General features: G+C 54.7%; 1 protein-coding gene across 2 annotated transcripts in view; it reads right to left on the bottom strand.

Moving 5' to 3' along the window:
- Nucleotides 1-11,470, bottom strand: part of TECR (trans-2,3-enoyl-CoA reductase) — a 39,782-nt gene that overhangs the window by 22,015 nt on the left and 6,297 nt on the right. The window contains exons 2-6 of one of the 2 annotated variants that reach the window (XM_075577367.1): nucleotides 10,098-10,148; nucleotides 8,390-8,441; nucleotides 7,188-7,232; nucleotides 6,662-6,765; nucleotides 3,826-3,941 (exon numbers count right to left, since the gene is read on the bottom strand). In XM_075577367.1, coding sequence (XP_075433482.1) covers nucleotides 3,826-3,941; nucleotides 6,662-6,765; nucleotides 7,188-7,232; nucleotides 8,390-8,441; nucleotides 10,098-10,148 — 368 coding nt within the window. Of the gene's footprint in view, nucleotides 1-3,825; nucleotides 3,942-6,661; nucleotides 6,766-7,187; nucleotides 7,233-8,389; nucleotides 8,442-10,097; nucleotides 11,067-11,470 lie in introns of those variants that run through there. The other variant, XM_075577366.1, reaches the window with a different exon arrangement.

The following is an 11,470-nucleotide window of genomic DNA, read 5'->3' as shown; positions in this document are numbered from 1 at the left end:
ACTCCCTCACCAAGGCCAAGTCCCCGGTGGTGACGGCGGCAGCGGCGGCCACACACCAGACACTAACCTCAAATCAGGCAGGCCCCCGTGTGTTCTCGCGTGTTGACTCGCGTTAGTGCGCGGCGCGTCAGCCAGCAGGGGAGACAAGAAATTTGTCCTTCCCGTGCGGTGACGCGGTGTGCTGAGAGCCAATAGCAGGGCAGATAGTTTGGACCAATGGGAGCGCGGTTGGTGTAGACCAATGGCAGTGGTAGCATTTAGCGTTTTGGCCACGCCCCCCCCCACCGCTCCTATACAGAGTGCACGCACCAGGACACCAAGCGTGCGTGGCAGCAGCCCTACCGTCTCCACCTCCGAAATATCGCTAGGATAGGCCCATCTCTCACTCATGACGCAACTAAAATCCGAATTCACTCACTCCTCCTGTCCCGCCTAGACTACTGCACTTTACTCCCAGGTGGCATTCCCTCGTCCACCTGTCCCAACTTCTACCCATCCAAAATGCTGCTGCCCGACTCATTTACCGCTCCACTTCTGCCAATCCCTGGGCTGGCTTCCCATATCCTGTAAAACCCTACTCCTGACTTACAAAGCTCTCAACGATGCTGCTCCCCCCTCCTCTTACATCTCGGCCATCATCCCCAAATATATCCCTAAGCGCCCCTACGTTCTGCCCGCAACATCCGCCCCTCCTCCTGCCTCATCACCACCTCACTCCCGCCTGCCGCACCTCTCCCGTGCTGCCCCCTCTCCCTGGAATTCCCTACCGGGCTCCGTCAGACTCTCCCCCCCCCCCAGCTTTCAGATGTTTAAAAACTCCCTGAAACTCACCATTTCAACGAAGCCCATCACCCCACCCATTGCAAACTCCACGCTAGCACCCCCTGACATGCACACCCCCAAACCTACATGCATCGGCAGTGTGGCTGGACCACACTCTATTCTGAGTCAGACTCCGTCCCACGACGAGCGGCCACTTTAACTTTTGTCATTCTGTTTGTCATTTATATCACGTTGTACTGCACTGCGGAATATGTTGGCGCTTTGCAAATAAAGTTTGCACACACGCATACACACACACACAAACACGCACACACAACCACACACACAACCACACACACACACACACGCGTCCAGCAGCAGCGCTCCGATGTGGAAAAATCAAGGAAGGAAGGAATTATTCAATCCATTCAGAATATAAAGCGTATTACAGGATTGGGCGATGTTTTGGGGCAAGACAGCCCTTTGTTAAGATAGATCGATCTATAAGAATATATATGATAGAAAACGCGCAAGAGAGGGAGAGAGAGGGGGCGAGGAGAGAGAGAGGGGACGAGGAGAGAGAGAGGGGGCGAGGAGAGAGAGAGGGGCGAGGAGAGAGAGAGGGGGCGAGGAGAGAGAGAGGGGGCGAGGAGAGAGAGAGGGGGCGAGGAGAGAGAGAGGGGGCGAGAGAGAGAGAGGGGGCGAGGAGAGAGAGAGAGGGGGCGAGGAGAGAGAGAGAGGGGGCGAGGAGAGAGGGGGCGAGGAGAGAGGGGGCGAGGAGAGAGGGGGCGAGGAGAGAGAGAGAGGGCGAGGAGAGAGAGAGGGGACGAGGAGAGAGAGAGGGGGCGAGGAGAGAGAGAGGGGGCGAGGAGAGAGAGAGAGAGGGGGCGAGGAGAGAGAGAGAGAGGGGGCGAGGAGAGAGAGAGAGGGGGCGAGGAGAGAGAGAGAGGGGGCGAGGAGAGTGAGAGAGAGGGGGCGAGGAAGAGAGGGGGCGAGGAGAGAGAGAGGGGGCGAGGAGAGAGAGAGAGGGCGAGGAGAGAGAAAGAGAGGGGGCGAGGAGAGAGAGAGAGAGGGGGCGAGGAGAGAGAGAGAGAGGGGGCGAGGAGAGAGAGAGAGGGGGCGAGGAGAGAGAAAGAGAGGGGGCGAGGAGAGAGAGAGAGGGGACGAGGAGAGAGAGAGGGGACGAGGAGAGAGAGAGAGAGGGGGCGAGGAGAGAGAGAGAGAGGGGGCGAGGAGAGAGGGAGGGGGGCGAGGAGAGAGGGAGGGGGAGGGGGGCGAGGAGGAGAGAGAGAGGGGGCGAGGAGAGAGAGAGGGGCGAGGAGAGAGAGAGGGGGCGAGGAAGAGAGAGAGGGGGCGAGGAGAGAGAGAGGGGGCGAGGAGAGAGAGAGGGGGCGAGGAGAGAGAGAGGGGCGAGGAGAGGAGAGAGAGGGGGGCGAGGAGAGAGAGAGGGGGCGAGGAGAGAGAGAGGGGGCGAGGAGAGAGAGAGGGGGCGAGGAGAGAGAGAGGGGACGAGGAGAGAGAGAGGGGACGAGGAGAGAGAGGGGGTGAGGAGAGAGAGAGGGGGCGAGGAGAGAGAGAGAGAGAGAGAAAGAGAGAGAGGGGGCGAGGAGAGAGAGACAGAGAGGGGGGCGAGGAGAGAGAGAGAGAGGGGGGCGAGGAGAGAGAGAGAGGGGGGCGAGAGAGAGAAAGAGAGGGGGCGAGGAGAGAGAGGGGGCGAGGAGAGAGAGGGGGCGAGGAGAGAGAGAGGGGGCGAGGAGAGAGGGGGCGAGGAGAGAGAGAGGGGACGAGGAGAGAGAGAGGGGACGAGGAGAGAGAGAGGGGACGAGGAGAGAGAGAGGGGGCGAGGAGAGAGAGAGAGAGAGAAAGAGAAAGAGGGGGCGAGGAGAGAGAGAGACAGAGAGGGGGGCGAGGGAGAGAGAGAGAGAGGGGCGAGGAGAGAGAGAGAGGAGCGAGGAGAGAGAAGAGAGGGGGCGAGGAGAGAGAGGGGGCGAGGAGAGAGAGAGAGGGGGGCGGGGAGAGAGAGGGGGCGAGGAGAGAGAGGGGGCGAGGAGAGAGAGAGGGGGCGAGGAGAGAGAGAGAGAGAGGGGGCGAGGAGAGAGAGAGGGGGCGAGGAGAGTGAGAGGGGGCGAGGTGAGAGGGGGCGAGGAGAGTGAGAGGGGGCGAGGTGAGAGGGGGCGAGGAGAGAGAGAGAGAGAGGGGGCGAGGAGAGAGAGAGGGGGCGAGGAGAGAGAGAGAGAGAGAGAGGGGGCGAGGAGAGAGAGAGGGGGCGAGGAGAGAGGGGGGACGAGGAGAGAGAGAGGGGACGAGGAGAGAGAGAGGGGACGAGGAGAGAGAGAGGGGGCGAGGAGAGAGAGAGGGGGTGAGGAGAGAGAGAGAGAGAAAGAGAGAGAGGGCGCGCGAGGGGAGAGAGAGGGCGCGCGAGGGGAGAGAGAGGGCGCGCGAGGGGAGAGAGAGAGGGCGCGCGAGGGGAGAGAAAGAGAGGGCGCGCGAGGGGAGAGAAAGAGAGGGCGCGCGAGGGGAGAGAGAGAGGGCGCGCGAGGGGAGAGAGAGAGGGCGCGCGAGGGGAGAGAGAGAGGGCGCGCGAGGGGAGAGAGAGAGGGCGCGCGAGGGGAGAGAGGGCGCGCGAGGGGAGAGAGAGAGGGCGCGCGAGGGGAGAGAGGGCGCGCGAGGGGAGAGAGAGAGGGCGCGCGAGGGGAGAGAGCACGAGAAAGAGAGAGAAAGAAAGAGAGAGAAAGAGAGAGCGCGCTAGAAAGAGAGCGCACGAGAGAGAAAGAGAGCGAAAGCGAGAGAGCGCGAGAGAGAAAGAGCGAGAGAGTGAAAGAGAGAGTGCGTGAGAGAGCACGCCAGAGCGCGCGAGAGAGAAAGAGAGCGCGCGCGAGAAAGAGCGCGCGCGGAGAGAGAGAGCGCGGAGAGAGGGAGCGCGCGCAGAGAGAGAGAGCGCACGCGGAGAGAGAGCGCGCGCGGAGAGAGAGCCACACAACATTATATATACACAGGACATATGGAAATGTATAAATACACACAGACAGACAGCCAGACACCTGGGAGCAGTGTAATACTCACTGTACCACGGAGTGCTGGCTGGTAATGAAGTCGTATTTGGGGCCGTAAATTAAAGGGATCCGGAAATAGAAGAGCAGATAAATAAGGAGCGGTCCAGCGTACTCTGTAAGGAACACCTGCATATAACGACAGCAAAGGGTATATATAGCCAGCTCATTTTATTGTGTTTACACTGTGTGAGGAAGATACAGAGAGAAAGGTCTGGGTGGGTGGGTGGGTGGGTGGGTGTGTGTTGTTCATCTGGGAGGACTTCATCCAGCAGTGGATCGACGAGGGCTGAAGATGAGGATGATGATGAATAAGAGATATAGATGATAGAGATAGAGACAGAGATATATGTGTGATTTTGAGAAAGGGAGAGAGAGTGTGGGAGAGAGAGGGAGAGAGAGAGTGTGGGAGAGAGAGGGAGAGAGAGTGAGAGTGTGGGAGAGAGATGGAGAGAGAGTGAGAGTGTGGGAGAGAGAGGGATAGAGAGTGAGAGTGTGGGAGAGAGAGTGAGAGTGTGGGAGAGAGAGTGAGAGTGTGGGAGAGAGAGAGAGTGAGAGTGTGGGAGAGAGAGAGTGTGGGAGAGAGAGTGTGGGAGAGAGAGTGAGTGTGGGGGAGAGAGAGAGAGTGAGAGTGTGGGAGAGAGAGAGTGTGGGAGAGAGAGTGTGGGAGAGGGAGAGAGTGTGGGAGAGGGAGAGAGAGTGTGGGAGAGGGAGAGAGAGTGAGAGAGGGAGAGAGTGTGGGAGAGAGAGGGAGAGAGAGTGAGAGTGTGGGAGAGAGATGGAGAGAGAGTGAGAGTGTGGGAGAGAGAGGGAGAGAGAGTGAGAGTGTGGGAGAGAGAGTGAGAGTGTGGGAGAGAGAGTGAGAGTGTGGGAGAGAGAGAGAGTGAGAGTGTGGGAGAGAGAGAGTGTGGGAGAGAGAGTGTGGGAGAGAGAGTGAGTGTGGGGGAGAGAGAGAGAGTGAGAGTGTGGGAGAGAGAGAGTGTGGGAGAGAGAGTGTGGGAGAGGGAGAGAGTGTGGGAGAGGGAGAGAGAGTGTGGGAGAGAGAGAGAGTGAGAGAGGGAGAGAGAGAGAGAGAGGGAGAGAGAGAGAGAAAGCATAGGAGATAGTAACAAATATAAGTATAAACTGTACACACAATGATAGAAAATCCCTTTGCCTATAAATGCATTTAGCAGAACTAAAAGGAGCACAAAAAAGGACCTTTTGTAATTCTTTATTAAAAGCAGCAATGCAGGGTCCACTGCCATTTATTTCTTATTTTTGTTTATTACAGGAATGAGGCAGGGGTCTTCGGGACGCTGAACGGTGTTCATTTCAGCTTCGGGGACCTTCCAGAGATACTTACGTCCGTAGCGGGCGCCAGTATCGCTCTGCAGTCAAGAGAAACCGTGTGCCTAACGTAATGGCGGCGTTTAAATGTCCCACCTCACGTCGGCCAATAGGAACGCTGTGACGTCATCCGGTGTGGCTTCCTATTGGTCCGCGTGACCGGGAGATTTAAAAGCGATACCGGCGCCCCCTACGGGAGGTCTGTATCTCTGGATTCAGGGGGACCCCGAGGGCTGAAATTAATGGGGTTCAGCTCCGGAGACCCCCTGCTTCAATCCTGTACCAATGAAAAAAATGAAACCCGTATTGCTGCTTTACAGAGCCGGACGTGATCAGGAGTCAACATACTAACAATATGTATTCGCAGCTGCATTTAACCTGAACAACTTCAGTGTACACCTGCGTTGCCCCAAAGGTACCTGATGGGGCTCCCCTAGAGCTGCTCCCCTCTGCACAGGACCAGCGTGCTAAGGGTTAACATGTTGCTTGTACTTTGTGGAACATCAACCCCACCCACTGGAATGTTAATGAGCCAAGAGGACAAAGGACTTTGTATTTGCAGCTGCATTCAATCTAACCCCTTCAGTGTCCATCTGTCGCCCCAAAGGCGGACAGCCTTTGGCGCAGCTGAAGGGCAGCTAAAGGGTGTGAGCCGTTTGCTGCCGTTTGCTGATGTTTGGTGATGTTTAAGCTTCTCTATTTCAATCTGAAACTCACCAGCCCTTTTATCCCCAGCACCCAATTTTCCAACTCTATTTGTCCATGAAATGTCTGTGAATGGACTGCATAACCCTGTTCACTTAATGTAACCGTGTATTGTTATAACTCTGTGCCCAGGAACTACTTGAAAACGAGTATTACTTCCTGGTAAAACATTTTTAGAAATAAATTAAATAAAAATTGCAAGAGTTAAACTCTAATAGGCTTCTATACATAGGCATATATATATATATGATTCACACACACTCACACACACACTCACACACACTCACACACACTCACACACACTCACACACACTCACACACACTCACACACACTCACACACACTCACACACACTCACACACACTCAAGAAAGTAGGAGTATTGTGGTCCAAATATGACACCAACATTTCGGACCACTGTGAGACCTTCATCAGGGTCCCACACACATACAGATGTACTCACAGTCACCCAGCTGATCTGAGACCTTCATCAGGGTCCCACACACATACACACGTACTCACAGTCACCCAGCTGATCTGAGACCTTCATCAGGGTCCCACACACATACACACGTACTCACAGTCACCCAGCTGATCTGAGACTTTCATCAGGGTCCCACACACATACACACGTACTCACAGTCACCCAGCTGATCTGAGACCTTCATCAGGGTCCCACACACATACACACGTACTCACAGTCACCCAGCTGATCTGAGACTTTCATCAGGGTCCCACACACATACACACGTACTCACAGTCACCCAGCTGATCTGAGACCTTCATCAGGGTCCCACACACATACACACGTACTCACAGTCACCCAGCTGATCTGAGCTCCCAGGTCTCTGAAGTAGAGAGTTGCTGTTGTCCCCACAGGCAGATTCTGAAGAATGTCCTCGTCCTTCAATGACCGACCCTCTGTGACACGGAGTCGGAGGTCAGAGGTTACACATGCAGACACACGGGGTCAGAGGCTACTTAGATACCCCCCTCCCCGTCACAAATGGTAAAGTCAGATGTGTACCGGCACACACACACACACGCCTCAGAAGTTACACAGACACACATCCATAGGGGCCAGAGGTTACATAGTTACGCCGACACATGGGGTCGAAGATCACACCGACACATTGTCAGAGGTCACATACACAGACAGGGTCGGAGGTTAGAGGGTACACCATTATTACCCCACTACCACACACGGGGTCAGACGTCACACACAGACATACTGGGTCAGGGGTTAGACAGGTACGCGTACACAGGGTCAAAGGTCGAATAGGTACCCCCTTCCTTTGTGACAACTGGGTAAATGGCCAGAGAGACACCGTGACATTACTTACTAGGATCCAAACGCAGGGCCTGCCGGGCAGCATACCACTGAGGATCTGAGAGACAGACAGAGATGTGAGAGAGAGATAGATAGATAGATAGATAGATAGATAGATAGATAGATAGATAGACTGCCGGGCAGCATACCACTAAGGATCTGAGAGACAGACAGAGATGTGAGAGAGACAGACAGACTGCCGGGCAGCCTACCACTGAGAATCTGAGAGACAGACAGAAGTGAGAGAGACAGACAGACTGCATGAGTATACCACTGAGGATCTGAGAGACAGACAGAGATGTAAGAAAGACAGACAGACTGCCGGGCAGCGTACCATTGAGGATCTGAGAGACAGACAGAGATGTGAGAGAGAGAGACAGACTGCCGGGCAGCGTACCATTGAGGATCTGAGAGACAGACAGAGATGTGAGAGACAGACAGACTGCCGGGCAGCGTACCACTGAGGATCTGAGAGACAGACAGAGATGTGCGAGAGAGACTGCCGGGCAGCGTACCACTGAGGAGAGAGCGAGAGAGACAGAGAGAAAGACAGACAGACTGCCGGGCAGCGTACCACTGAGGATCTGAGAGACAGACAGAGATGTGCGAGAGAGACTGCCGGGCAGCGTACCACTGAGGAGAGAGCGAGAGAGAGACAGAGAGAAAGACAGACAGACTGCCGGGCAGCGTACCACTGAGGATCTGAGAGACAGACAGAGATGTGAGGGAGACAGACAGACTGCCGGGCAGCGTACCACTGAGGATCTGAGAGACAAACAGAGATGTGAGAGACAGACAGACTGTCGGGCAGCATACCACTGAGGAGAGAGAGACAGACAGACAGAGAGAGACAGGCAGGATGTCGGGCAGAGTACCACTGAGGATCTGAGAGAGACAGATGTGAGAGAGACAGACAGAGAGACTGCCAAGCAGCGTACCCCTGAGGAGAGAGAGACGGAGAGAGAGAGACTGCCGGGCAGTATACCACTGAGGATCTGAGAGAGACAGACAGAGATGAGAGAGAGACAGACAGACTGCCGGGCAGCGTACCACTGAGGATCCGAGAGACAGACAGAGATGTGAGAGAGACAGAGAGAGGGAGACTGCCGGGCAGCGTACCACTGAGGGAAAAGGCAGAGAGACAGACACAGAGAGACAGACAGACAGACACAGAGAGACAAACACCAGGATAAAGGCTGCATCCTACATACGTACGGGATTTGGTGAACATATTCTTTATCTCTGCTATGGTGGCATTGGGCTCCACCTAGAAAACAAGGGAAAGATTGACCGGTAATATAAAGCCGAAACCCTACACTTATATCCTATAACCTACAGCAAAAACTTTAAAAGCTATACCATATATATGATCATCTATACCCTATAGTCAAAACCCTTTATCCTATACACGGTAACCTACATCATACAGTCATAACCCTATATACGATCATCTATACCCTTAATGTAAAACCATTTAACCTACATCCAAAACCCTACACAATACATACTACTGTATAACCTATAGGCTACAGCCAAAGTCCTATAACCTATAACATAAAGGCTACAGTCAAAATCCTCTAACTTATACCCTATGGGGGGGATTTAATAAGTTCCGATAAGGAGTATTGGGGTGTAAGGGGCATTGGCGTTCGATCCTGCGTTAACGACCATGAAGTAAATGGCAGTTCTTGCGGGACCGAGCTCCTACACCTTTTAATCTGAGTTTAGATAATTACTTGCCTATAACATATATCCCAACCCTAGAACCTATGCACTATACCATCTATACTAAAATCTATACCCCATTCAAAACCCTATAGCCTACACCCGCTACCCTAGCCAAAACCTTATATCCTATACCACACATACCCTAGAGTGAAAAGCGTATAACCTATACCTACGGTCAAAATCCTATAACCTACATCATGCCATTTGTACTCTTATACGATACAGCATGTAGTCCACAGGGTATAAACACAACTGTACAGCCGGTACCCTATATCCTATAACTTGCCCCGTATAACTTATTCCCACAAAACCTTGACTTATAGGTTACATCCAATGCCCTATAACTGATATCCTATAACTTTATCTCTAACTATTTCAGTCTATAGATGACAGTGACACTTCAGAGGGTCAGTCCCACGTAGGACCAAAAAGTGTCCCTCTCTCCTGTCGCCCCTCACTTTGTCAAGAAAGCAGGAGCTCACCCCAGGTATGATGGCAGAGAACCACTTCCCCCGCTGACATCCCAGTTACTGCCTTTCTCCCGAGGCCCCGGGTGTAGCTACTTTATTCCTGACCCCTCTCTCCGATGGTTCCCTGGTGGTGGCCCCCCCCTGCCCAATGGCCCCTCTGTAGCCTCTCACTAATAGCGTCATTGTGCCCCTCTTTCCCACGGTCCCATCCGTGGTACCCATGGGTCCCTCCTGTAGCTCGTCTCTCCAAGGATCTCCTCCGTGGCTCCTCTCTCCAAGGGTCCTACTCCTCCATGGCTCCACTCCCAGGGTCTCCCCCATAGCTCCTCTCTGCCAGGGTCCTACTACCCCATGCCTCCTCCCTCCCCGGGTGTCCCCTTGTGGCGCCTCTTTCCCAGAGTCTTCCTCGTGGCTCCTGTCTTCCAGTCCCACCATAGTTTCTGCACCTCCCGTCAACCCCCTGGAGCTTCCCTGGTGGCCCCTACCTCCCCCCCCCCCGTGGTCCTTCAATACCAAGTTTTCCCCCTGGGCCCTCTCACCCCATGGCTCCTTCCTCCCAGGGTCTCTCCCATGGCTCCTGTCTCCAGTCCCCCCCCTCCCTCCCCCGTAGTCATCGTCCCCCTTCCCACAGCTTTGCCGGTGGCCCCTAACTCCCTCACTTCTGAGGTTTCCCCCCCAGGGCCTCCTCTAACCCCGTGGCCCTTCTGTCCCATGTGGCCACTCACCTTGTCCAGGAAGCAGAGCTTCTCCCGTGTCCTGGCATCCAGGATCTCCACCTCAAAATAAACCACAGCACGTTTAGCCTTTTTCACCACTTTGGCAGCTTTGGGGGTCGCACGTTTGACCGCTTGGCCCTCCCCCGTCTCGGGCTGTCTGATCTCGGTGACCACAGAGTTCATATCCATGGCGGCGGAGACGTCTTAACTAGGCGGTCTCGCCGACTTCCTGATGTCTTCTCCCTCACGCGGTCTCTCTGTGGCCCTCTCTTTATCGTAGACCGTCAGCCACTCTCAAGCCGTCTGCCTCACTCCCCCGCCCCCTCACCACGCTGTCTCTCACGTTGTTTTGGTCAACACTCTCACACACACACACGTCTCTACCTTTTCTCACAGTCGTTCAGCACTCTCTCTCACCCTGTGGCTGGCTCTTCTTACGGTCTCTGTTTCAGGGTGTCTATGTCAGCACTCTCTCATTCTCTGTCTCGCACGGTCTATCAGGACGCTGTCTCACAGCCTCTATTTCAGGCATCTATCTATGTCAGTGCTCTCTCTGTAAGGAGTCTGTTTCTGCCAGAGATGTGCTTCCCTTACACTCTCTTTGTACAGGATGTCTCTTTTTCGCAATAAGGAGTCTGTGCCTTCATGAATCCCCTGCGTAAAGAGGCTGTCTCTTATTCCCTGTGAAAGGAATCGTCTTACTAGTTATGAAGTGTCAGCCTGTCTCGCTGTGTAAGCAGTCTGTCTCTGTTTATAGTGAGTCTCTTTCACCAGCCTGATGGGAAGCAGTCTGTCTCTCACGCTCTCTCTTGTGAGTAATCTGTCTCTCCGCCTCTAGCTCTCACCCCATCTCCCTCCCCAAATCTTCAAGTCTCTGTCTCGCAAACTCTCCCTCTGTCCAAGTCTGTCTCTTTCTCTCTCCAAGTCTTTCTCCGAAATCTCTTCCCCCTCTCGCTCTCCAGATGTAATATGAAGCAGGTCTCTATATTTATCCCTCACATCTGTCAGCTCCAGCACTTTTGCCTGGGACACCCACCCACCAAGACCACCCATACTGCAAGACCCCACTCAGAGACCCGAGACCCCCACCCACCGAGACCACCCCATACTGCAAGACCCCACTCAAAGACCCGAGACCCCCACCCACCGAGACCACCCCATACTGCAAGACCCCATTCAGAGACCCGAGACCCCCACCCACCGAGACCACCCATACTGCAAGACCCCACTCAGAGACCCGGGACCCCCACCCACCGAGACCACCCATACTGCAAGACCCCACTCAGAGACCCGAGACCCCAACCCACCGAGACCACCCGTACTGCAAGACCCCATTCAGAGACCCGAGACCCCCACCCACCGAGACCACCCATACTGCAAGA

The sequence above is a fragment of the Ascaphus truei genome, chromosome 20 (genome assembly GCF_040206685.1).
Source record: "Ascaphus truei isolate aAscTru1 chromosome 20, aAscTru1.hap1, whole genome shotgun sequence".
In the NCBI taxonomy this organism is placed as follows: Eukaryota; Metazoa; Chordata; class Amphibia; order Anura; family Ascaphidae; genus Ascaphus; species Ascaphus truei.
The sequence above is the reverse complement of the archived record's forward strand: the minus strand, read 5'-3'. Positions and strand labels throughout refer to the sequence as shown.